Source organism: Zonotrichia albicollis, chromosome 10, assembly GCF_047830755.1.
Source record: "Zonotrichia albicollis isolate bZonAlb1 chromosome 10, bZonAlb1.hap1, whole genome shotgun sequence".
In the NCBI taxonomy this organism is placed as follows: domain Eukaryota; kingdom Metazoa; phylum Chordata; class Aves; order Passeriformes; family Passerellidae; genus Zonotrichia; species Zonotrichia albicollis.
In genome coordinates this window covers 23,896,358-23,923,790 of record NC_133828.1, presented here as the reverse complement: position 1 = coordinate 23,923,790, position 27,433 = coordinate 23,896,358, and the positions used below count along the sequence as shown (strand labels likewise).

At 35.0% G+C, this 27,433-nt stretch overlaps 1 protein-coding gene and 1 long non-coding RNA gene across 6 annotated transcripts in view; one reads left to right on the top strand and one right to left on the bottom strand.

Moving 5' to 3' along the window:
* Nucleotides 1–3,279: 3,279 nt before the first annotated feature.
* Nucleotides 3,280–27,433, bottom strand: part of CCDC141 (coiled-coil domain containing 141) — a 63,570-nt gene continuing 39,416 nt past the window's right edge. For 3 of the 5 annotated variants that reach the window (XM_074548374.1, XM_074548375.1, XM_026791714.2), the window contains 12 exons: nt 23,347–23,487; nt 22,310–22,504; nt 21,197–21,380; nt 19,861–19,970; nt 17,524–17,622; nt 16,820–16,903; nt 13,161–14,047; nt 11,088–11,260; nt 5,151–5,305; nt 4,923–5,052; nt 4,675–4,840; nt 3,280–3,595 (listed from right to left, as the gene is read on the bottom strand). In XM_074548374.1, the coding sequence (XP_074404475.1) occupies nt 3,541–3,595; nt 4,675–4,840; nt 4,923–5,052; nt 5,151–5,305; nt 11,088–11,260; nt 13,161–14,047; nt 16,820–16,903; nt 17,524–17,622; nt 19,861–19,970; nt 21,197–21,380; nt 22,310–22,504; nt 23,347–23,487 (2,379 nt within the window). In that variant the 3' untranslated portion in view covers nt 3,280–3,540. The remainder of the gene's footprint in view (nt 3,596–4,674; nt 4,841–4,922; nt 5,053–5,150; nt 5,306–11,087; nt 11,261–13,160; nt 14,048–16,819; nt 16,904–17,523; nt 17,623–19,860; nt 19,971–21,196; nt 21,381–22,309; nt 22,505–23,346; nt 23,488–27,433) is intronic. The other 2 variants (XM_074548376.1, XM_074548377.1) reach the window with 2 other exon arrangements.
* Nucleotides 17,530–20,407, top strand: LOC141730447 (uncharacterized). The gene is made up of 3 exons (XR_012581957.1): nt 17,530–17,645; nt 19,461–19,490; nt 19,608–20,407. It is a non-coding gene; the product is annotated as an uncharacterized LOC141730447 (long non-coding RNA).

Below are 27,433 nucleotides of genomic sequence, written 5' to 3'. Positions count from 1 at the left end.
TTCTTCTCACTTCTGTTCCTTCCTATACAATAACTATTATATCTCCTTTCAATTACTATTTTCATTTTACTCCCTCCTCTCATCATCTATGCAAACCAAGAGAATCATGAAATAGAAAACTTCTCACTTAAAAAATGCTGCCCTAAGTTCTTATAAAACCAACAAAACAGAATCCCAAATATTTTGTATATTATATTCTTGTTTAATTGCCAGTTTTCCAAGTATACTTTGGAAAAAAATTACTTTCCCTTCTCCCTCCCACTTTCTTTAAGCTTAAAAATAACTAAAAATTTCTAAACTGTTAATCCACCAAATCCTGACTTAAAATCAAATTACATTTCCACCACCCTTATCAACTTCTCCTTCCCTGCTAATACTACAAAGAGTACTTTGCAACAAAAACTTTAGAACCATAAACACAGGTTATTAATTGAATTGCATACACAAGAATATCCATATTTTTGTGCTGCAACTGGTTTTTGAAAGGCTGCTGCCTTTTCAGGTGCTTATCTGATCCACTGTAATTGAATATGCAAAATACCACAACCTTTTTCAATGCAACTAAAACCCGCTCGCAAAAAAATTGTTTCTGAAGAAGGCACTTTCAGTTGCTTCCAAAATAGAAAACAAAATGAGAGCACTAAGTGAGTTTTGAAATTTCTCTATCTCTTTCATATGGGAAGAACTTACTGGAAACTGTACATTACCAGGGTTCCTATTCACAAACTTCATTATGATAGGAGTCACTTATATCATCTCCTTTGAAATACCTAAGGAGATTTACACAAGTCACTTTTGACAAGATTTCCTTGTGTATTATTTCTTTATGCATCATCCTCATACATTTACGTACATGGAACAAGGAAGAAAGAGAAACATTTGCCTTCTCAGCACTTCGCTTTAGAGAGCAGGCCTCACTAACAAAACCTGCACCCAGAGTGAGGAACATACTGATTAAGTGTTCTATTTCCTTCCACAAAACACATTAATTAACATCATTGTACTGGGAACAAGTTCCATCTAACATTGAGACAGTCCTTAGCACTTAATAGATGCATATATTTCATCAATTTTGGAAACCTTTTAACAAATCTGTAGACATCTATGATTTGTAAAATGAAAAGAAACAAGCACACTTACCATTTTTCACAATGGATCCATTCTCTGGGAACACTTGAAACAATAGCTGTGTTACTCATTGGCCAAAGAAAGTTGATAGATCTTTATTTATTTATAAACACAATTTTCTACTATTTTGTAAGAAAATCATAAGTAAGAACAGATACACAGATTTCTGATTTGCCCCATGTATTCTTTAAATAGAAACATTGAAACTTTTTTTTCCTGAGTTATGTTTTGTGAATCAAGAGGAAAAACCCCTAAATATTATTTTTTCTCCTAGTCTAACAATCGGGGAAAAGCATAAAGAACCCAAAACTTTAAATATGATGAGGATCCAAGATCAGAAAGAATTGAATTCTACAATTTCATTTTTACAGAATGAATTTCTAAATAGGAAATCATATATGCCATTCTAAAAGGTTCCAGCTTTTAGAAAAGAGCATTAATTTTAGGGGGTTTATAATCTGGGGGGAAGAAGGGGATGGACATCTGATATGTACTTTTTCAGTCCTCTGAATGTGAGTACAGTTAGAAACACAGTATTTTCTATGACATTTCTAAATCTAAATAACACCTAACGAGGGGCTTTGTTGGGAAAGGTAATTGCATAGGATCCATAAGATGTTTGATACTTGTCTTCATTCCATTTTGGAAAAGCTTGTGAGAGATACAGAGTAAATATGCAGAGCAAGTAGCTCAGTCTGCAGCTACTATATTTATGTGCACATATACATAGCCTTGTGACTCTTCTGTGGGCAGGGTGCCACTGACTTTTCCATAACGTCAAGCAAGTGATTTATGTGATCAGGTGAAGACATGTACATGATATTTTTTTCCAGCTCATTTCCTCTCTGCCTGTACTTTAACTTGGAGATAAATTTAAGTTTCTCCTATCCAAGCTGCATCTTGATGGAGAAAAATATCTAATATCTTAATATTATGATTTAAGCAATTCTTAAAAATGTTATTTCGGTGCCAATTTTGCACAGATGACATCTACTTGGATGAAGCACAAAAATGCTGCACTGCTTAAATCCCTATCTGCTCCCAGTGAGAAGTGTGAGTGCATTGCAGTGGTATGCAAGACAAGAGCAGGTCTAATCAATGTGCATGTACAGAATGACAGAATGTTGGCCAACATGGAATTGCACAGTACATATGGAATCCGTGTGTGTCTATGGTGTTGGCCAAGCCATTGGGAATACACTGAAGCAGAAGTCAGAGAAATGTGAATCATTTCACAAAATTTTCAAAGGTAAGACTTTGAAAATCGAATCAGATGGATCAAACTCAACAACTGTTATTTGCAAGGGCAACTGTTTTGTTTACTACTGTGGCAGCCAAACAGCCATCCAAAATGAAGCTTTTCCTGAACTACCTTTTTCAATGCTGCAGGTGGATGACACTACAAGAGTCCTTGTCTTTCTCTACAAGAAGCTTTGCAATAAATTGGAAAACACACCTAAACTCTGAATGCAAGAGATGGAGACAAAGCTAATGCTTTGTTATGCTAATGACTGGCCTACAATCCAAAAGATTCAATTCCAGTTCAGAGCTTTTTTAATACCTTGAATAGACACTTAAAGAATTCTGTTATTGAAGAGTCCTTGGCTAAACTAAAAATGTTCTTTGAAGCAAGCACTAATATCACTTCACAGTCCTCTCCTTTGAACTGCAATGGCAGGCACCAGCTGGAAATGGACTGCATTGTCTCACTAATCTAGTTCTGAAAGCAGAAGCATTGCAGTGGAAGACTTCTCCATTATGCTGACTCAGAGACTTTCTCTTCCCTGAAGACATTCCTGCTGCTACCCAAGCATTAGACAAGGTTTGCTAATATAAGTAACCACTCCTTTTGGTGGCTGACCTCCAAAAAATGTCTCAAAGGTGTTAGAAATACGACAATTAACACTATTTAATAAACTGAAGAATTTTGTAGTTATAAGACAATTTTGGTTTAAATCCTAATTCTCTATATTAGCTACTGGGAAGACCTGAATTAATACCACTGATGAAATTTGTAGAAGAATACAATAGTGGGTACTAGTGAATCACCAAGGAGATCTGCAATTTTGAAGGAAAATGTTTCTTTTCTCCATCATCACATTCTGTTAGATTTGCCCAACAATCCAGAGCAAACCCAAAAGAAATCATAAATCACAGTCTAATAAATGCTGTGCACAGGTGAATTTTAATAAAGATTTATTTGTAAAGAAACAAAATACAAATTTGAATCTAGATATATATTGGATAGCACCCAAAATTCATCTGCTCCTCACCCATGGCCAATACCTACTAATGAACACAGCAAACAACACAAACATGCTCAGGAATCAGGCATCTTGCAGTTCAGTCCATCTTCTGTTCCACTGCATCAGGCAGAAGAATGGGATCATGTCTCAAATTGAAGTTAATTTCTTAAGGTCTTGCAAGTTCAAGATGCACTCCTTGAAACCAGAGCTTCTCTTTAAACCTGTTGGAAAAAGGTTCAGTTAATATTTCCCATATTTTTAATGATGACACAACAGTCCTTTGTGGTCTTGTGAAAATAAAATATAAGAGATCAAATAAACAGTAATTACAGAGAGAAAATAAAATATTCTAAATCTCATCTTACTGACCAGAAATCACTAGCTATAAACAAATGAAGATAAGAGAAAGAATTCGGATAAATCTAACCTTTCCATACAGTCTACATGTTTTAATCATACTTCTGTATGTAACTCATGTAAAATTATGATGCTCTTGCATGTAATTTTTTACTAAGGAATACTTACCATAGCACAGCAACATGGAAAAAAACCCTGAACAAAATATGTGGGATTAATGCTTTGTCAACTGGCCATGAAGCATAGTGTGCAGGCAGCTCACAAGGAAAAGGACAAAGCTTTTGAATCAACACATGCAAAAACTTTCCTTTATGTTTACAAGTTGTGCTACATCTAGATAGATAAACCTCAGAAATTTAAAGACAAAAATGCTCTTCCTTTTCCATCAGAGCCTAAATTCCTGAAATGAGATTTCATCCTGTGCTGAAAGTCACAGGGATTAGTGACTTCCTGTACCTCATTTATTTAATCTGAAATTGCCCAGTGGGAAGCATTGTTATTTTTAATTAATTAATGAACAATGACAATTCCTGTCTTACTGGGCTTGCTACTTATGCTTCAGAATAAGACTTGCCTAGTAGAAAACCTCACTTATATATTCTGTTCATGAAACTTCATGTAGCTCCATCAATTTGCACTTCTGTAATACTTGTGTTTTAAACTCTTCAGTCTTACATTAATATTTAGATTATGACTAGATTTCAAAAAAATGTTTCACTAAACATAAATACCTTGTATTTTCTAATGTATTACTAGTTCTTTGATCTAAAAATTTCATATATTTTGATGAGAATTAGGTGAAAAAGGGAGTCACATATTATGCACATTACATATATTGCCCTGAAATTGATAGATTAGGAAGAGTGTTTGATGTTTTGTAAATTAAGGTTCTTACAGTTGCTTCAGTAGTACAAGTTGCAGCATGGAGTAAGATGCAGGTTACCTTACTGGAGTACAACCAGCCACTGGCCTTCCTCCTCCCTCCCATGGTGTGTCCTGGGCTTGGACTAGCTCTGTTGTGGTGACATTCACTTCTTCTGAAAAGTACCCATCTTCACATTCTGGTTTAGCCTGAGTTACACTGGAAGTGCAGGGGGGTTTATTTTTCTCTGAAACAAAACATGTACATTAGTTGCTCATGTAACAAAGCAGGAGGGTGCCAAAAAGCATGCAGCTGGCAGGACGAGTCACCTATCACTGTCACGAAAGCAGAACAGTGTGCCTTTCCAATGTCGTTGCTGGCAACACAGATATATTTCCCACTATCAGCAAGGACTACATTTCTTTTTAAAAGGTAATAGATATCTCCTAATTTCTCAATCTGTAAAACAAGAGAATACACATAGGGGATAATTAGTACAACAAAGCAATGTAAATTACCTTTCTCCCAAGAAAAAATTCAAGAACATTAAAACATACACTGATATCTCCAGACACCACTTGGATGCCATCCTTTGTCCAGCAGACATGTGGTTTGGGCTTTCCATGTATAGTGCAATGCAGGATTAAATCTTCTCCTTCATGCAGAGTTCTGTGTCCAAACTTTTGTACGAAGTTTGGCTGTTCTCCTTGTACTAAAAAAAAACCTCAAATCAATATTCACTGTGTTTTAAGAGACATAATTAAAACAACTGAAGCAAATAATCTGTTCTGGTAAAGTTTATCACATTGACAGACAAAGAAAGCCTTTACTGATGTTTGGAACTCAGGTTAACTTGTTTGCAAGACAGTTGGCATACACCATTTATCTATCTAATGTAACATTTGTTAAAAAACATGGATATTAAGCATCCAAGAATGTAATGCACCGGCATAGTAGTATTAGTTCCATGGAAGTGGTAAAGAACCATGTTATTTGATAACTTATTAGGCGAATCTGTGTGAATTATTGTTTCAGTGAAGACAGAACATTAATTATTCCACACAAATTTAAAGTGATAAAGTCATGAGAGCAAATTTTATAATTTAGTGCATTTATTGTACATCACAATTTCTTCACTTCCCCCCATCCATTATTTTAGTTTAAAAAAAAGTTATTGAAAATATTTTAAAAATTGACATTTGCAACTAATGAAGGGCAGAATGATGCTTCTGCTACTTTGACCACATCATTATTTTGGCCATCATTAATATTGAGACCATGCGCTACCACATCATCCAGTACAAATTTGGTTCAGATGAAGGATGGGCAAGAAATTGCTTTTTCTATTGCAATATCCAAAACACATGAGATTGATTTTGTGCTAGCCTCATGCCAACTGAGGAAGGACGGATGACACCTGAACCTCTACAAGGACTGATCAATACAAATTACCCCTCCAAATGGAAGAAATTTTGATCATCAGCATCAGTTTGTACTGAATTAAAGCATTGCTTTCTGTGACTTGTAACTTAATGAGCTGTAAAGCTAGATTTATTGAATCTTTGTATTACCCCCTGAGGTTCCACTTATATTCCACCTACAAGGTTACAGTAAAAAGAGAAGACAAGCTTAGAATTGACTAAGCATTCTTGACACAAGGAATGTAAAGCAATGTGAAGAGGATGTTAACACAAGAAGAAGTCACAAAGACATCCTACAATAAAAATGTCTTTTTGCATCTTTATCACATAAAGAATGTGGCCTTCCTCTTTAATATAAATTGTACCACATTTCCAAAATATTTGACAAAAGTTATCACTGGCCTTCTCTGAAATAGAAAGGTACTAAAATGTGTGTCAAATGACAGAGTTTGAAACTGCCATGCTGCCATTACTCTACTGTTTAAGAACAAAATTTTTTTCTTTATGCTATTAAGAAACAAAATCAGCTTATCTCACACAGGTGCCCATCAACTTCTAAACCCAAATATATTGAGCCAAAGGCTACTATTGCCAAGCGTGGGCCTGCTGGCATCATGAGGCAGACATTTTGACCACTGTATTAATAAATTCACTTCTTAGGTGAGCTCTTAGTTGCAATAAGCTTTCAACCTTGGCTGCTTTTTTATTTTTTTTAGGTACTGCAGGACTGAGGCACCAATGCAAAGCAGAAGAATGTAAATTTTACTCTCCCATATTTGTGCTAACCTTGTGTGACCTCTGTATTAGCCAGCCAGAGCAGCTCAAACAACTCAGTTCTTAGCTGTTGAAAGTTAGCATGTGCAAGCTGCACCTACATTGCATTGCATGCACCTGAGGCCCAGAAATTTGAGATCTTCAGCTTCACTTCAAGCAAGAGAACCAAGTTTACATCCCTGCCTACTCTTTGCAGGCAGTTAGCAATAAGTCACAAGTAGAATATGATTAGCTTGTATTCCAGCAGAAGACATTAAGTGGGCTTCAGCCACTCCTCAGGATAATTTTGGCTGGATTCCATTACTTGTGCAGTTTGAATTACCTTGTTTAGTCATGTTGCATCTCATACCAGAATTATTTTTACCATTAAAAAAAAAATCTTAGTGGAAAGATGACAGTAATCATCATCAGACCACATCTTGACTTTATATCAGTAAGGCAGCAGAACATAAAAACTGAAATGTTCAGTTTCTAGAGAGAAAAGGGGAAAGTATGTGCAAATAAAACCATGAAGTGACAATTCCTACAACTTTTTCAGGCACAGGCTTTACCTCAACAAAGTCTGCTGTAAAAGATTTTATCATTTGATAGCAACCTTCAAAATAGAATAGATGGTTATATTTCACCAGTGGTTTTCCTGTGATATCATAACAAAAACTCAGAAGAAAATTTGTTAATTGCAAATTATTTCTTGGCTGGACATCCCATAGTGTTCACATCCGCAAGGGTTAGAAAGAACAGATCTGTTCCTTCATTGTGGGAAAAAATAATCAGGTAGCCAGTGGTACTGAAATACCACCCTTACAGGTTCAGGCAATAATTTTGTCAATTATTAAATATTCCATAAGTTATCTGTAGGGACCAGTAGAGTTATGCTGCAAACTGGTGAATAAGCACAGAAAAATCATCAACCTGGAGGAATGCAAAAACTGCAGGGGAAAAGTCCACCTTCATCTGTCTATTACAGAGCCTTCACGTCTGCATAAAGTGTCTCTCACACACAGGTGTGCAGGTCAAGCCAAATTGGTTTTAACAGCCAGTTTTTAAATTAAATTGCTTCACAGTTATTCTCAATCTATTTACTCTAGGCATGTAATTTCCAGTCTCTTGTGTCTTGAAATGTGATATTAACAATTTTATGAACTTCCCCTGTCTTCTCTGTGAATTTATGCTAGCCAGATTTCCACCATGCTGCTTAGAGACTTTGAATTTGCTCAGCATTACTCTAAATCAACAGTGCACTTTATTGTTTTGAGATTTTGTCTCAGTTAAGCTCCTAACACAAACAGAAAGATCCCTTTATTAGGAATATTAAGCAGGTCTCATGACCCAATTGAGCTGAAATATCCATAATCCCAGAGCTCCAGTCTCCTTGAATACCATGTGTAACCTCTTTAAAATCTTGGCAGTAATTTTTCAAGACAGTTCCTCTAGACCACAGACAATAATACCCACACAAAAATGACTCCTTTACCCAAGAAAAGTCTCCAGAGAAAGGTGCAGAAGTAAGTATACCTTACCAGTCATTTGAGAGGAACTCACCTTCTCCACTGCAGCTCCAGCCACATCTGATCCAATCTGGGTAATGACTCATCCTCCCTCTGCCTACTGACTCAAACCTGCGACCTCACACAGGCTGCTCCTCTTGAAAAATTAAAATAATTAATTCCTTTCCCACTCCCAATTTAGGTACCTTGTGTAAACACCCCTTCACACAACTCCATGTCCTGTAGTCAGGCAATATCTTTCACCTCTTCTTAAAGGGTGTCTTCATATGGGGAAGGAGGAAGGTTGGTTATGTGCCTAACGTCTTTCTTCTAAGGATGGTGGGGCTGAGGCTTAAATCTTCTCTATAAGGGAGCCATTGGGAAGATGTAAACATTTTGGGATCTTGATGTAACTATAGGCTCAAAACTGTGACTGCAATGAGGGAAAGTCAGAGCAGTGAACCAAGAAAGAACCAGAACCATACAAAACACCCAGATGTATTCCCTGCTTTACAGAATGGTTAAAAGAAGGAAGAGACAAAGCATGCACAGTATAAACTATTAAAAAACCCAATGAGCTTGGGAAGCATTATGTTAAGATTATTGCTGCAACAGAATGTTTTTGTCCTTCAAAGAAATCCTAGTGCATCATGACATCATGAGACTACATCAATGTCACTCCTTTTTTTTTTTTTTCCCTATTTTTAATATTATCTAACCAGAACACAGCTGGAATTTTCCAGTAATTTTTTTAAGGACTCATTTGAGTCCTTAAATAAAGGGTATTTAAATCCAGACTGCCAGCACAGCAGTAAGCAGTGTTGATTATGTCTTTGTTTACAAAGCAGAACATTAAAACCATGAGATTTTCAGAGTCCTGCTGTGAATCCAGTATCTCTAATCACTCTTTTTGAAATCTTGTTTCTTGCAGCAATTAAAATTGTGGCTGATATCCACCCATTAAAAACTGTACATTTAAAGCTATTCCTGATTGAAAGTAGATGCAATACCACACTCACAAAATCAACTTTTGTTTACCTAAAATTCACAGAAATGGTTAAATTCTCAGAGGAAATTTTTAACAAACAAACAAACAAACAAAGCTATTATATACTTCTACAATGATTTATTAAGATCTAAATTGCCATTATTGTGAAATGTAAAATACAGTGCAGGAAAACAGGTGAAATTTATACCTGAGTAAATTCTTGTGAATCAACATTTTTGGGAGATGACTGAACTTATAAAGTGGTTCATTAAGGGTAATACCAAGTTAGTTAGAACTTACTGTGTTCCCCCATCTGTTCACCACTTCTCCTGCTCCCTCTCCTTGCTGTGAGGTTATATCATGAGAATTTCTCCTTTTTCAAAGTTACAGGAATTTTTTAAACGTTGCAGTCACTAGGCCAAAATATCTGACCCTCGGCAATTAAAATATATATTCTTTTCATAGGAAACTACACAGTAAAAGGTTCACTTCATTCCAGCAAATTATGCAAGAGAAAGTAAATATTTAATCTTTAAACATTTTCCATAGCAATTCAATTGTAACATGAAAGCTGGTAATCAAAAGAGGCAGGGAAAAAAGTCATATAGCTGTTTGTCAACTATTTTACTGCATAAATACAACAAATACTGAGGCTGAAGAATGACATTATATTTTTATATTTGAGGATATACAAATTAAGTGTTCCACTGGCACAATTACATCACTGTTATGTAATAGTTAAAAAATTAGAACTTTAATAAAAAAATATATTTGTGGTTGTCCTTGTCAAGAAGGAAACACAAACTTTATTACTGTTTTAAGTTAAAGGATAATTCTGCTTGACTGATTTTTTTTTTTTTTTAATTTGAATACACTTTAGGATAGTTCTCCAATTTGGTTGATTCTGTTTGAAATTGGTGTGTTAAAAATTTTAAATGAGTGTGAATGCTCGCTTCATAAATTATTAACTTTCTTGTCTTATACAAACAATTTAGAGGATTATTAGAAATATTTGTATCTTTAACTTCGTAAGAAGGCAGAGAAAATATCTTAAACATCTATTCAAGCAGAGTGGAATGTTGGAATGTTTCATTTGTAAACATTTATTCTATTTTGTGCTAGATGCCACTTACACAAATCCTGATGGTTCTGGGTCAGTTCTGTAGCACAGTCCCAACTCTATTGGAACTACTGCAGCTTTCCTTTGTGGAGACTGTATGCTGGGCTGAGACAGATCTAAATCTGATCTATATTAGTTCAATCATGAATGGTACGATACCTTTACTTAAAAGCTTTGTTCTAAAAATATTTTTTGTAAGCATACAAGCAAGCACGTGGGTGGAAAAAATACATTCTATGTTTAAAAAAAATTCCAACACCTTTCACATCCCATCCCAAGAGAAGACATATCACAAAATATACAACAATCTGAGCACTACCTGGCTCTATACTGACATTTAAAACCTACAACCATTAAAACTGTTTCCAGTGCTTTGGAATGCCTACATTTTTAGAAAGCAAAACCCAGCCTCAGATTCTAGAAAAATCATCGTAAAGTTTTTATCTCAACATCACTATGAGAAGGTAGAATAAACACAGAATACTGGTAATAAAGAAACAAGCAATATATCCATTTTGCCATAAAAAGTGGTTTGGTACATATTGTGAAAATGCAGTGTAAGAAAATAAATTCAACATGTGACAATTAAGTCTGGTGCAGTCAATATTGTACTTATTTTGTGAATAGCCAGTACATTAGTGATACACTAATATAGATGACACACAGCATTATCCAGCTTATTCTTGCAATAGGTGGCCTGTTACCTTGCACGTGAAGAATGGCACTTGAGGAGGTAGTGCCGTTCAAATTTTTAGCCCGAGCAACATAGAGGCCAGCATCTTTATCACACACCTTCTGAATGAACAAAGTATGCTTTGTCTCCTTTTGTAAAAGCTTTAAGTGCTCATCTGCAGTCAGTTTCTGGCCCTTCTTGTACCTGAAGCAGAGAGTCAGTTTGTAAGTCAGAGTTTTATCACTGCATGCCACACAGAACTTTGCAAATTCAGACAATCTCTGTCACACTACAGCAGCAGCAAGAGACAGAACAGTGGTACTCTCATTTCTCAGTTTTAAACTTACTCTGTCAATATGCATGAACAGTTAAACAATGCAAATTACTGGATAATACATTCTTAACAGTATTATACAAATTTGGTTCTGAAAATGGTTTTCAACAGATAAGTTACAAGTCTCTCACTGCAGTGTCAGTGAGGTAACAAGGGCCTGGGCCCTTGATTTTGCACTGAGACATTTTTGCCAATAGGTCCCGAGTCAGTCCACATCCAACTCATAAATAGGCTCCAAAGGATCAACAAACAAACTTTCTAAACTTGTATCCTCACCAAGAACCTGCCTCCATCCCAGCCCACTTAACATTTACCTAGCTCACATCATCAAACAGGATAGAACAATGCATCAAGAGTTACTTCAGCGAACTGGTGCCATATTTTAACACTTAAGGATCTACCACAGTGCATTGGTATTGACTCCTGATTTAAAAATGGAATTTAGAGAAAATTCTGGCTCTACTTGCACCATGATGTTTCACCATAGGCTACATTTAACCCAACACAAACATGAAAATATTTTTCCATGTGCATATCCAAAGAAATTTCTATACCAGTAAAAAATACATGTTATTGGTAATTTTTAAATTTAAAATATTTTTTCCCATTTTTGTGAATTTCTAATTTGCAAAATTAATCCAATTGAATATTATCTTTTTGAAAGAAAATCTGTCAATAGTGTATATATTTTTGTGCTAAATTAATGCTTTCTTACAGTAAAATAAATATCTTGTTTCACCAATAATACTCCTCAGTCTGTACAATAATGGTATTTAAAACAAGGTAACTTTATTGATACCAACAGATTATAGCACCAAGTTTGCAGTGTCCAGTATTCTTCTCAGTGCACCAAAAAAATTTCAGTGTAACAAAAACATACAGTTTAATTCTTTAAATGCGTAATAATAATATTAACATCAATTTTTTCCAGTAAGAGGCATATTTACTTTTAATCATTAAAAGAAAGGCCTCCTTTTTGAAAGACGAACGGAATAAGTGGAGAAAAGACAAATGAGGTAAAATTGGAGGAATACATGACATAACATATAGAACTATGAAAAAAAATCTTGAAATCCTGCCCCTCTTTCAGTCCCTGTTCCCTTTGTCAGGGAATTTTTAGAGTTCAGATGTTTATATTACATTATCTATATTTCTCACAAATCCAATAATAAAGTAATCTAAGTAGATACATAGCAATTAAGAGAGAGATAGACCATGCCCATTTTTATATATGATATAAAAGTGATTCTCTAAGTGTAGATATTTAGGTGGTGTTTTTTAACATGTAACCTTAGTTTTGATATCTGACTTTCACATACGGGTAAATGTGTGCCCATCTACATAGTGACAATATAAATATTTCAGTGTGCATGCAATGTATGTGTCTGTCCATATGTAGTGCCCAGAGCCTGGGAAAATGCAGGTAAGTTTATTTATAGTAAATCTGAACCATGCAATTGTTTTAAGAAAGCATTGAACAAGTAGAATGCCATATTCCAGAATAGGAAAACTGTATGATGATTTTGCTTGAAAACATTGGATATATTTGCAGTATGTTGATACTCTCATTCCTAAAATTTGGTACAGAGAGATTATTTCAAGTTGGTTAATTGTTGAAAACTATTCTGAAGGTGGAAATCACGCAGAAGTGTGGAGTAGAAAGGATACAAGCCATTTATTCTAGTGTACAGATTAACTGGTTTGGTTATGAAAGGTTTGTGGTGGCTCACTACTAGGTCTATTTACTGCTTCTCATTGCAAGCTACCCACCATGTCAGTGTAGGCTCTGGGAATCCCGTTACTTCTACTTCCAAAGTTACCGGAGAACCTTCCATGACGGTTTTGTTAGAGAGAAGCTGGGAGAAGTTAGGCGCCTGTCCAGTTAGGCTGGCCATGCTGTTCTTTTCTGAAGAACTTTTAATCTCTTCTCGGGTAACCATCTGCCTCTGACAGCTTCTGGTAGCGTCTGATTGGAACACGAAACCTGAGAATGCATCAGGCAAAGCATGCAGCCTGTCCTGGGGTTTAGTACAGTTATTCAAGGCATGCAATTTTTCTTGCGTTTCTGCCATGCTTTTATGAAGTTCAAGGTGTTGTAAATGTGTTTTGCATGTTTCACTCATCATGCTATCTACTGGTTTGGCTTTTATAGGGCAGGAAGCAGTGCTAGTTTCAGATATTCCTTGTGAACTACAAGTCAAAGGAGATTCTGCTCTGACTTTTGGACCAGAATCTGTTAAAGAGATAGAAAACTTTTGAAAGTGATCTGATGGGCTTTCCATTCTATTATTTGTAGCATCAGCAAAAGCAAAATTTGTTAAGAGGTCAGGTGCTTCCATCAGTTTTACTGTTCTAGTGGTTTTCTGCAAGCTATAGGAACTGACATGCAGACTATGAGAACTACAACAGAACTGCTCTTCTAGCTCTGTTTCAGAATGTAAGAGGTTGGATTCTGGTGTCTCAGAAAGCGGTGGCAAAGATATATCATCGGGTGATATACACTCATATTCATCTCCAGAGGGTGCTGCTTCTGCCAGGAATTCAGTCTGTAAACCATCCTCTCTGGCTGAGGATGACAGCTCTGTATCCTGTGAAACAAGATCCTCACCAGCTGGACAGATAACTGAAATATCAGCCAATATATTCCTCTCTTCGAACTGGGAGGGGAAAGAAGAGAAAGGAGAGAAGAGAAAGAAAACAAAGAAAGAGATATCATTCAATACGTCCCCTTGTCATGCAAAATCTAACAACAATATTCTGATTAAGCTTGATGTATTCTGAGAGGCAGAAAGAAATGGGGCAAAAAACAATCAGAAAATGTTGCAGCAGCTTATTGGAATTAAAAACTGCTCAAATAGATTCTAGAAAATATTATTATAACTATGTACAAGTATTTATTATAACAGTAACAATAAAACACAAAGTACCTTTCCATAAACAAAGGGCAACCTGTGCATTTCCTGTAGCTTCTGTTTATATGAGCATTTGCAAGGTAAAGGTGGTGGAGGAGGAGGAGTAGGTCACCTAATTGCATTTAAAGGGGGGACAGATATTTAGCAATGAAAATATATTAACAGACAAGTTGCCGGACTGGTTAAATAATAAAGCTAGCACCTCTATAACATTTTTCAAGCATTTCATATTTCCTCCTTCTTTTTTTTTCTTTTTTGGCTTTTTTTTTTTACTTGCCAGCTGTTAAAAGATCCTCCCAAATATTAAAAGAAAAGCAATGTAAAAATTATGTTAACTTGGATCCAGGAAAAAAAAATCCCTCTCATCATGTTTCAAAGAGAATTGGGTGAGGCATAAGTGCATTAATTTTAATCACAAAGCATCAAAGTCATCTGCTTTGTTAATTACGTCTCTGCCTCATGATTTTTGTGTGAATGTAATCACATCTTCAGATTGATTTAATTTGTGCAAAGGCTCTCAGCAAAGTTGTGCATAATGTTTCCTTAAGCTACTCTCTCATTGCTGAGTTCTATACACAAATACGTAATCTACTAAGCAGTGTTTCTATCACCTATAAACTGCCCACTCAAATAAATTGGTACACTGAATTTCATTGCTTTCCAAAGCAGGTCTCTTTAGCAGTATCCAGTACAAGAGTGTGATGGCATATTTGTTTTGGTTTTCTTTTTCCTCTACTGCTCAAACAATCTAACAATTAGTGAAAACATTTTTAAAACGCCCAGAAATAATAGAATCTCTTATGTACCTTGATTCTTTAGACATGTTAGTTTTAATACAGATGCTTTCCCAAGTTATTACCTTTCTTATTTCAAAACAATATGATTCATGCCAGACCTACAAAAAAGGACTGGAAGCAGATTAGGATTTTACTCTGTCTATTTTACTAAACAATTCAATTCAGATGTAAGACAAAGTTTATCTTTTTCTATAAAAATGTTTCCCACAAACATCCCCTGATGAACTCTGACCCCTGAAGAGATGGAAGAAGACTAACACTGGGGAAAAAGCAATGGAAAAGAATGACATGTGAGCTGTGAGTGAGCAAGCTGCCAGATAGGCTTTGGCAGCATGGCACCAAAAAGGCAGGAGGATCAATGTGCCATGAGAAGGCCTAGCACACTTTTAAGAGGGTTATATTTGAAGCAAATTAATACTGGGAAAGCAGCTTGCAGAACTACAGACAAAATTAGAGATTGCTGGCTGCTATTCGAGGCTCTAGTGAGATGAACCTGCTACTTCTTTAAGTGAAGTATGGAGTGATGAAAAGGGTAGAGGCATCATAGCTGCCACAATCCTCATATGAGATTTGCTGTTTTGCATACCCTTGACTTCTCTCCTTGCCAGCTGAGACTCAGTCTGATGAGAACTGACAAAGCTGTGGCTTAGCAAAATAGAGCTATGGACACCTGCTGAAGAGATTCTCCTGAGGGACGCTCTTTGGAGCAGTCACAAAATTTGGGGTGAAATCTGGGCTCTGAGTCAATGTTGAAGCTCCCATTGACATGGAATGGAGGTAAGAAAATTAATTAGTTTTAATGTTGGCCTATCAGTAGGTTACAGGGAATTTTGTATTGAACTGAAGGGAGTGATATTAGTTGAATTTCTACAAAGCATCACTGTTTAATATCTTGCAGTATTTTTCTATGTTAGCAGTTTACAAAATGGAATTTTTAGATCTCTAAATCTGTGTACCAATGGATCCTACCTTTCTAAGGACTTAAACCCACTCCAAATTATCAGACTATTTTACATAGGAAATTATTTACATTTACATCCAGGATCCCAAGCCTCCAAAATATTCTTTAAGGTACTTCATTTCATAAAACATAGATCTGGCTTTGCTTTGCCTGTATTTCTAAGATTTCATTTATTCACTAATTATTTGGAAAATTTAATATTCTTTTATTGTATATACATAAATAAAAGATGTTTGTCTGTTTGGATTCTTATAATTCTAAATGCATACTCAGTCTTGTCTTATGTTTTGTGAATTGTCCTCAACATGGATGCAATCCCTACTTTGAATTATTTATGATCTCTGATGCAGAGAATCTTGGCACCTGAAATCCAATTTAAGTGTTTTGAGATGAAGATAAAGATGATTATTTGATGGCGAGTTCTGTTATTTCTTCTATAGTGTTATACCAGTATTACAGCAAATTATATTTAACGTGCTGTCTTACTGAACTACTGACAGCTGCAGTTGTGTTCCATCATTGTTTCTCTGTTTCCTGTTATTCACAGGATACAGTTTGATTCAGTTTTTAAACTGAATCAATGTGCTTGTTTTCTCGGGTTTTTGGTACTACTGTAAATGAGAATATAATCAAAACTTACCATTATAACAATAGTCCTCACTTTTGATACACAACAAATTAAAGAGTAGAACTCCCTTGAGAGCACACAATGATGCCCATCAATCTGATTAAATGTAAATTAATATGAAAAACACATACTTGTTTAGCGCCCGTAGGAGACAGAGTATTGCCTCTCTTCTCACCAATGCTTTCTGAATTTGCAAGCAATTCACCTGGTGCCATCTGAAAGAAAAATATTTTAAAATCCCACTTTTTTCCCGATTAAGACTTTAATAATTTAGCAAATAATCATCATTTGCACAATTATTTAGTTCAAATTCTGAGCTATGTTTCTCTCATAGAATATTACATATAAACCAAAAATTTTCCTAACTTGTATCTAGGCATCATAAGAAATCTAGGGCTCTGGGAATACTATCAGCAGTCTCCACTATTACTTCTTATATTCCCTTAAGTTTTATTTTTAAAAGAGAGAGTTCAAGAAGAAGTTGTCTTTTTCAAGAAGGAAGAATGATCACAAGGAGGACCTCTACATTAAGAATACTGTGGCAATAGGACCAAAGGAAAATTGATAAAAGATTACAAAAGAAATAGTTCTTAGAAAAGGATATATACAGGTATGTAAAAAATGCTAAAAAATAAAAATTCATAGGGGAGAATATGTGGACTGGATTGAAGGGAAAGGGGTAACTGAAAATAACTGAAAAAAATTTACCAAGGCTACACTGGTAACCCCCGTCCAAATGGAGGCTTTAAGACTGAAAAACAAGACTCTTTCTAGCAATGCATAGAGCCTTTTAAGAAAGAGTTCTAGTTATTAAAAAAAAATTATTTGAACTAACCTGCTGCTTTTGCTCCACTTCTTTAACAGTCTCACATGTTTCTTGACCATTTCTTTCTTCTTTTTTAACAGGAATCAACTCTTCAGAAAAGTCAACTTTCTGTCATGTGAAGAGAAAATTAAGTAAGTTTATATGCAATAAAAGGTAGGAATTGTTAGCTCTACACTGGTTTATGCTCTGTACAACAGAGAAAGCACCAAAGTGAAAATCTGTCATCAGCACAGGTGTAAATTGCTTATGGCAAAAAAAAATGCAGCAAAACCCAATTAATTCATTCTTGGACAAGCAATGACAGCATTTTTTGAAGCTGACAGAATCTTTTCTGAGGCAGGGAAACTATAGCAGACTATAATTCTTCAGTATGTAAGACTGAAGAATTCCAGCAGCTAATCAAGAATCTGAGGAATATGAACCAACTTATACAGAGACTCAGTAAGGGGGAATAAAGGATTAAGTAACACTGTCATATGAAAAAAAGAGAACTAACAACAGTTTCAGAACAGATATCAGGATTGCAGGAAAACAGTTCTAGGGAGGAAAGAAACACTTGTGAGTGTCTATAATCAATTTTTTTTAAAAGAGGAAGAATGTGGTCTAAGTATAAAACATAGAAACAGAAATCTGGACAACCATAGCGTATTTTATGAGGACTTGATAAATCCTTCAAAACCTGTCATGGAATCTTCCACAGATTTCAAAGAACGTAATAGTGACACAAGATAAAGAAAGCCAAAAGCTTTATAATTACAGTTTTGTGTCGTCCATATCTTTAGCTGCCCAGCCAAAAGTTATAGTCTTAAACAAGTTTCTTATAAGAAAGTGCTGCATTGTTAATTTGCTACTCTAGCAATAAACAAGTGAAAAATTCCATGAGATCTTTTCAGTCTATTTTTTTTTTCCTTTTAGGAAGAAAAAGTAGTTTTAATTTTGTACTTGAAAAAAATCAGGTTTTTTTCAGGCATTGAGCAGCCATGTAAAATTAGGAAAGATTATGCAATACATTTCCCCTTAATTTGTCATGCCTTAAAAATAACAGGAAATGAAACTGAATTTATAGTCATGGCATTCCATACAGATGGTACAGATAGTCTGCTGAATTATTTATTCTTCATAAGATACAGACATTGACTGTTGATATATTCTGGAAATGTTCAGTAAGAATATTAGGTTTTAAATCTTTGAATATCAAATAATGTAAAAAACCCCTTTCCATTTAAAATAGTTGCAGAACTCTATTGTAAAAAAAAATTCAGTAATTTTGTGGAAATTGGTCAAAATAAGGTAGTATATTTAGTTTGAAATTCCACTTGACTTGAAAAGATCATACAACATTTCTGTAGAAAAGATGAAAGGTTCAAGCCCTCTTCTGACAGAACCTGGGACTACTGTCCTGCACACAATAGTGTTCATGAAATACACAAATGGGGAGGAGAATGGGCATTTATGTTGAGGTTTCTATATGGTCACAGTCCAAGACAAAGCCTTCTTCCCATTCACCTAATGACCTTTGGAATTCATTCATATTTTTGGCATCTCTTACTCCTTTAAAGTGTATAAATGGATATTTTGAGTGTTTTTCAATTTTATAGTATAATTCCATCAAAGAAAAGTGAAGCAACATTCAGTACCAACAAAAGCAGGATATTTAAGCATCTTATTTTTTCCACCTTCACAGAAGAATTAACTTGCCAGCTGCTGCTGCATGAAGGGGATTTTTCAGATATTACTTTGAGAATGGAGGAGGGTGGAGTAGACAGTCTTAATTATCTACCCCATCACCAGTCTTCCATAATTTCTCCCCAGTTAATGTTACATTAAATACATCTGCAGCAGTTATCAGAACATGAAACAAAAAATGCTACTCTCATAAATACCTATGTAAAAGCAAAGCTTTTCAAACTCAAATGACTTTGACTTTAACACAATTTGTTTTTCAGGATGTCTTTTCCAAGAGGGAGCCAAGCGAGGTTGGTTGGCATTTTGTGGCTCTGCAGTTACCTATCTTACAATATCAAAGGAAGAAGTATGAAAAAAAAAGGTATTTTTCTAGATACTCAAATAAAATTTGACATTTTCTCTTAAAGGTTTCTTGAAAGGAGTAACTGTTCTGAAAGAAGCAAAGAAAAAGAAGCTCAGAAGAAATATTTAGTGTCCAAACAAGTAGCATTTCATTGATTCATTACAGTCATTACATAAAATATCAGAAAACTGAACAACTAAGAAGTAATTCATGTTACCATAGATGATCCTCACTAAAAGCACTGATTCAGACCAAGATTTACGAAGCATGATAAATTGACACAGATGCAATACATTCTCCAGTTTAAAAAACCATACCTTTATCTCCTTAAGTTCTCTCAGAGACCTGCACAACCCATCAACGGAATTCATGATTTCTTCATACTTTAATACAGTTTTTTCTACATACTTCTTTCCTTCTTCAATCCCTACAAAGGCAAAACAGCATGAAAGTACAAAAGAATGCCTCAAACAGACCTGCAAAAGTCCATGTAATTTGTTACCCCAAGGGACTACAATAAACACATGTTTCTGTGTTTTGTTTTGCTGGAGGAATTCTGTCATTCATAGTAATGTGCTTTCCCAGCTCGTCCTAGCTTACTTGAGGTAAGTCCTCATAGTTTCTGCAAGTCTTCTCTCTGGTTAGTAATACTGCTTTAAAAGATGCTGATCTCATAAAGTGTCCCCTGAACTCATTGCTACATTATACAACTAGGAAGTACTTAGATACCTGTTATAAGAAATATGAAACAAAGGCAGGATGAAAAAGCTTTTTCCTATGTAATGACTTAAAGGACACTCAGCAACTTCTTTCTCCTACTTTTCCTAATCAGCTATTGTCAAAAATCTGTTCTGTCATCTCTTTTGCTGCAGATAGAAATGTTTAAAATATTGAGAAGGGTTGAAAAGAAAGAGAGAGAGAGAAGAAAAAAAATGATCTGTGCTCTCTAAATATTCTTTCCACTAAATAAAGAGGAATTTTAAAGCCCAGTTTGCTGAAATTTTTAAACTTTACTACAGGAATTGATAGGCTACACAAAATCCCTGCACATTTGGATTATCACCTTATCTTTGGAAAAATTAAATTTCAAAAGCATATAAAAAATTGCAGGTAGGGAAAAAAAGCAAAATACAAAATTTTTTGACTTTCAATTTTTTTGGTCAACAATGTTCCAAATCAACACAATTGCAAATACAGTATCTAAATAGCAGTCTACATTATTTGCTAATAAAAATTTGACAATCAAATCCTACCAGTTATTTATGGTCATAATGTCAAAAATTAATTCAGCACTGAGGTATATCATTATAATATCTTCTGGCTTCAAGGGCTTGCCTGTTATGAGAGAGCTTAAGCCATGAAATCTTAACTCAAAGCTCATGAATATTGCAAGGACATTTTGATTTCAAGGTGAACTCAGGCTGTATACAGAAAACCAACTAAATACCAGACTGAAAGTGTGCTTTCATATCTTTACTTTTTGTAAATATTTGTTCTAAAATCCTTCACCTCTTCCAATCAATACTTTAGAAAATTTCTTTTTTTTTTAATTCATCTATTTTCATCTTAAATGAACAAATCTAGGAGTCTGCTTAATTCCACCCCAAGTTACTGCATTTTGTCCCCACAATACATTACCAGATATCTCCTTACCATATAACCGTCTAGCAAGGTCCATAATCTGCTGAATTTTTTCTTCTTGTTCAGGCACTGCAGGTTCAATAAACTTATTGAATTGCTTATAGAGAGTCTCTATTGCTTCTCTTGTTTTGCATTCTGCAGAGTAGTTGCCAACTCTAATCACTGTTGCGCTCACATCTTCAAACCAAAATTGACACTGAGGGACAAAAAAACTTCATTATTATGAATTACTATGAATGAATCTGCAGTTCAAGCTGTTGAAGAATAGACTGGATTATTCTTAGACTTTCCTTAATCAGTGGCATACGGTGTATCTTAAATATTCTGACTTATATTTAACCTGAAAAACATTTGTTCATTACTAATGATGCTTCAAGCATTAATGGCTGTTAAATTTTCATTAAGTACTATGCCCACGCTCATCTTACAGGCATGGTGAGGTTATTATTTAATGGTTCTGAAAAAACATGTTTTATTTCTGATCTCCTTCCACCTTGTATATCAATTGGCTAATTTCAAAAACTTCCTGTTATGGCCTCAGTTATAGCTGTGTAAGGGCAGAAGGATTCTTTAAATTTAGCATTCAAGCAGACAGGGTTTTTGGTCTCAGCAAGCATTAAACTCACCAGAAATCTTTCTACTGACAAGAATGGGCTTTAGAACATACCCATAATAAACATCTTTTGTTAACAATACTCAGAACAGAACACAATCTGGTGCTCACTCAGAATCACCAGTATTGCATCATTACAGGAAGTGACAAAAGAAATCACCATTTCTAGTACTGTTGAAATCAGCATTTAGGACTGCGTCTATTTGCTGAAAGAAAAGTTTTGAGTAAAAGGTGATACTTTACACTCAGTTAAAAAAAAAAATTAAAAAGGCAGTCTTAAATTTTAGCTTTAGGAAATAATTTATTTCTTTTGAGTAAGTGGAGAATTTGAAAATGTAAATATTCAACAAATATTAACAAATTCTTTGGCTAATGGTATATGTAAGAACACACTGATGAGGTCACTGGACACTGAACACATCTCTTAAACAAAACTTTATTGCTGCAATTTTATCTGTCCCTGTCCTGGATTATTATTACAGCCACAGTGGGTATGTCAGGTTTACTAGTACCTCTTTCATCATCTGCTGCAGATGCTCCATGAGATCCAGATTTTGCTTGTAATCTTCCACAACCATGCTAAAATCATTCAGCTGTTTTTGTAAGTCACTGATTGCGCCCAAGAGAACTTGAACTTTAGCCTTAGGTTCATTTGCAAAAGGATCAATGACTTTCTTCTCTAAATTATCCATCTTGTTTTTAAGAATCTGTTTAAAAAACAGATAGCAATGTTAAATACCAACAAAATGTTTCTGTTTTTAGAAATTTGATATAAAAAATCAGGGGAAAACCATACAAACATACTTCTTGTCCTATGTTTTAAAAACTACAAGCTACTTTTTCAAAAATCAAAGGAACCTGGAGGGTCTTTGCAAAGCTGATTAAAATTATATAAATTGATAGAAATTATATAAATGATTTATATAATTGATAAAAATTATATAAATTATATTTACTAAAGATATAATTGAGCTAGCTTTTTTCAGCTTAAAAATAAACAAAATATCTGCAGTAATAAGACATGGTCATGCACAACTTGCAACTAAAAAGGCCATTCAAGGAAAAGTTTCTGGTGAATGCAAAAAGTGGGTGAGGCTATCAGGGTCCTAAGGTGCAAAGGATCATGATCGACTCCAGGCAATGAATATAGCCAAAGGCTCTGAGGAAAAAATTCATCTTTTACATGATGAAATCAGAAAGACAAGAGAGTAGCTTGATGCAAGACATGATAATTTTGGGTTCCTTTAAGGAGAAGAAAGGCTAGGTCACACAATAGATGCAAGAAAAATAAAAGATTAAACAGAAAAATAATGGTGATTAAAGGGGTGAAGTCAAGAATTAACATCATTTCACAGAAGTAAATGGCAGAATAACAGGAATAGAATAGTCAAAAATGTCTCAGTCAATGACAGACAGGGAGGATATAATGAGAAATGTAAGAGGGAAGTGCACAATAAATTTTGTGATGCCCTAATTTCCCGTGATGTATTTCGCATAGGCCAAGTAATTGAACTGGTGAAGCCTTTACTAAACCTGGATTTTCTGTTACCTGTAGCTTCTCTGCGTATGTATCAACTTGCTGAATCTGTACTTTAAGTACTTTCATATTTCGAGCTTTTTCCGTTTTCTTCATATAGTTAAACTTCAAATTGTTGAATTTCTTTTTGAGATCCTTAAATGACTCTCTGAGCTGCAACAGTGTAAACATATCTGTAAGTTAAAAGTCAGCACCCATCAATTAAAGTTTTTCAAGAGCTGTTTAATGGACAATTTAAACACTGAAAATTTAATGCAGAAGTTAGTAATACTATGCCATCTCCAAGCATCCTTAAGTTGTCAGAATTTCTTTACAGTAATGGAAACTCATAATCTTGCTAAATCAGTGGTTTTGCATTCTGAATGAAAAGTGTTTCCAGAATAACTGAGACAAAAATGTATTGGAACAAGGAATGAGACTATTGCTCAGACAATCTATGAAAAAATCCTGTACAGGAGCTTCCACTGCTTTTAATTAAAAGTAGATGCCCTTCATATACTTTAGTTCATTTAGTAGAAATGGTAGCCAAGTAAGTGTCCCATTTCTGATCCCTTTTTCAAAAGTCCTGCTTCTGAAAAGAAGTTATACATGGGCTTAATTTTATACACTGTGCAAATCCAAACATCTTAGTACAATTACAGCATACAAAGGGAAGCACATCACTTTGCAGGATCAAGATGAAGGCTGTAGGACCACCTGACCTTCAAACTGTGCTCTGAGTATGGCAGCAGGGAGATCCTGCTAACAGATACAGGAAGTCTCACCCAGCTACTGCTAGATGTACTGGGTGAGGATACTTCTGCCAGTCAGCACTGATTTGTGCAACAAGCTCAACACCAGGGAAAATTATTCTTATAATAATATAAATTAAAATTAACTAGTAGGTCCAATTATGAAGTATCCATGCCTTTCAAGACTTTTCAGATGAACTCATACCAGCTACCTACTATTAAATCTAGTTATATTAAATTTGTTCTAAAACTCTTTTTAAAATTAGATTGAATATAGCTACATTTTCTTCAATCTACAGAAAAAATTGAAGTGCCAGAATGATAGGAACTACACTGATGAAGCTCTAGAAACCTGCAATTTCATTTACACACATATGGATCAGGCACTTTGCCAATTTACCAGAAAGAGTTTAATACATATCAAAAAGAAGAGCCATCTAGGATGAACAGAATTTTAAACCCAGTGTTTATTTACTATGGAAAGTAACTATAATATCAGGATGTTATATATTCTTTATCTTTTGTTTTCAAGTGACAATTATGCTTCCTTTAATATTGTCTTACAAGTAGGCCTTTAATAAACCATGTTATTTTTTCATTAAAAACTTAATTACCTTGCAATTCCCTGATCAAATTATTTGTAGTTAATTAATAAATTTTGAGATAAAAGAATATTAAAATGACCAAAATATTGATTTTAAAAATTTCAGGTCCTATAGGTAGATAAAATTTTGCTTTCAGGATAATGTATAATAATGATCAATAAATTATGTAAAAGTACATGTGTTTAAAGCCACTGATATGAAGAAACGCAGAAATTCTATTGCTTTATGATCTGTTACTCCAGACACACAAATGAAATTAGTGTTAACAAGTTCAGGTCATATCCACAATTGGATATCTAAATATGTATTTGAGGCTTTTTTAATATTAAAAAATCCTACAAACTTTACCCTGCACCCTCTCCTCCTTCATGCCAAAGAATCCAGGGAGTAACGAAGGCTTATTTTGCAGCCACTGTTATTGGAACAGCTAACAATCGTCATTATTATTATTATTATATACTAATGTTAATCCATCAAGGGATATATTTTTCATTTTCATTTCATCTAGTGGGATGTTGCCACATTATTTCAGCAGTGAATAAACAGATGGTACTCACTCAGTGTAATGGAAAGGAAGGGAATTCTATCACTGGCCCTGTGATCTCCAATTAGTTTAAGCTCTTTATCCCACCTAAGTATGCAGAAGAATAAAGTCTATCTAAAAGCCCTCTGTTAATATAATCACTTCTGCAGAACAATACATTTTTATTCAGAAAACAAGAGTCTTATTTGCTGCTTCAAGTTTGTGAGAAAGAAAAGATGAACAAGAGTTTATTTTAGTTTGTTTCACTGGCTTGTGCACATATAGAATAGCAGTGATAATTTATAAGGCCAGAGGCTCTCCTCATAGCAGTATGTGAAATTAGATCTCCTTGTTTCAGATATGATGGCTGGTGTGTCAAAGGTCTGCAGCTGCTGTCACTCTTCTCTTTTAGCCTCAGTGGAAAAACCAGATTCAGCTCTGACTTGTGCATCCGACTGCATTTGCGCTTCTCCTGTTATCATCAGCCATTGCACCAAGGGCAGCATGGGGCTTCCAATTTTTAGAAATCCAAGCATGTCTCAGTTTTGCAAGATTAAATGAGAAACACTGAAGGGACTATGCATCCAAATATGCTTCAGTGACTGCAGCCCCCGCTTTAATGGAACTTTGTACCTTTGACTATTGTGTCATAGTCTTTAGTCAAGCAGCTGTTCCTAACTGTAGTTGCCCTGTCATGGGTGGAGAATGGTAGTGGAGGAGAGGGGTTTAAGTACCAGTTGTTTCAATTTATCACAGGACCACAAAATAAATGGAAAAGTCAAGTTATATGATGTTTTAAACATTTTTGTTAACAGTGCCATTCCAGTAAATGCTTGGATTGCTGTCTGAGCCACTCTAGAAGAAATTTCAATGTTAATCCCTCACCTTTCCCTTTCTATTCATGTACAAAACTTTTCATAGCATCAATAATCAAAACATCCCAAGAAGCAGGTTGCTGAAAACAGATTTTCAGTCACAAAGATTAAAAAACAGTAAAACAAAAAGGGGGGGAAAAAATCTGTTCAAGTCATTAATGACTACTTGATTCCTCGGGCAACAATCAGAATAAATTACAAGGTGAGAAATGAGGCTACATATCAGTTCCTACTGACCTGTGAATAAAGATACCTCATTATCATTTATGGTTAAAACCATATTTCCACTCATATCTTTCCATAAGCATGCAAATAATGCTATGGTGAAAAAGAAATGAGATGACTTGGAAGAACAGAACCTCCATCAGGGTCTGTTGCTCTTTGGTTGACAAGTTTTACATGGACATGCATAAATGTTATTTTTAAAGTGATCACCTGAAGAGAAGGCTTTTTCATTGCAAAAGCTACCATGGGTGATGAACAGTGTCACTCAGAATCCCCTGAACAGATCCAGTGCAGCATTCCTATATCCAGTATATCAGTGTACCTGAGGCTGGGCTCACAAATGACTGCAGTGCAACACAGTGGAGGTGCAGCTCTTCAGAGGCTCCTGCCCAAACTACCTTGTGACAAATGAAGCCCCAGCTGGCAAATATAGATCCCAAAGATGAGCTTTCCTCATCCTTCCCAAAAAAGTTGAGGTTATATACACTAACTTTTGCCTTTTCGAATTCTCTTTGAATTACAGAAGGCACAAAAAAGGCATGCATTTTACTCTTGACTCCTCCAAGGCTATTTAAAACTCAGGCTACATATTCATCTATATTCTATAAATTTCAGTATTTGTTTTCTCATTTCTTATAGAAGCACCAATACCTTACAAACACAAGGAACTTGCTACGTCCTCTAAGGATCTCTTCAAACACCACTTAGTCCTAAGCCCTAATTCACAGGCTGTATTTACACACTTAAGTTAATCACATCAAACATAAATTAGTGTAAGTATTTACAGCAGAATCCCAAATATTTTCAGTCATCTTTAAAGTTTGCTCTGTAAATTGGTAAATCACTGCTAAATTATCTGGTTGGCTGTTTACTATTTGACAGTCATGAACAGCTGCTGCTTGCTCCTGGCACATGAAATATTTATTTGCTTAGACACAGTAGATAGCAAATAAATTTTTCGTTTGGACAAGTCTAGCAATATTCATACTAGCATACTAGCAATATTCAATTCCTGATGAAAAAATTGGCAGAATTTAATATACTGAAGGTAATACTCAATATTCTTGAAGTAGCCAGGTGTCTGATTTCTTGATCCCTAAACAGAATTAGTTAGAAATACTGAATGGGAAAAAAAAAAAA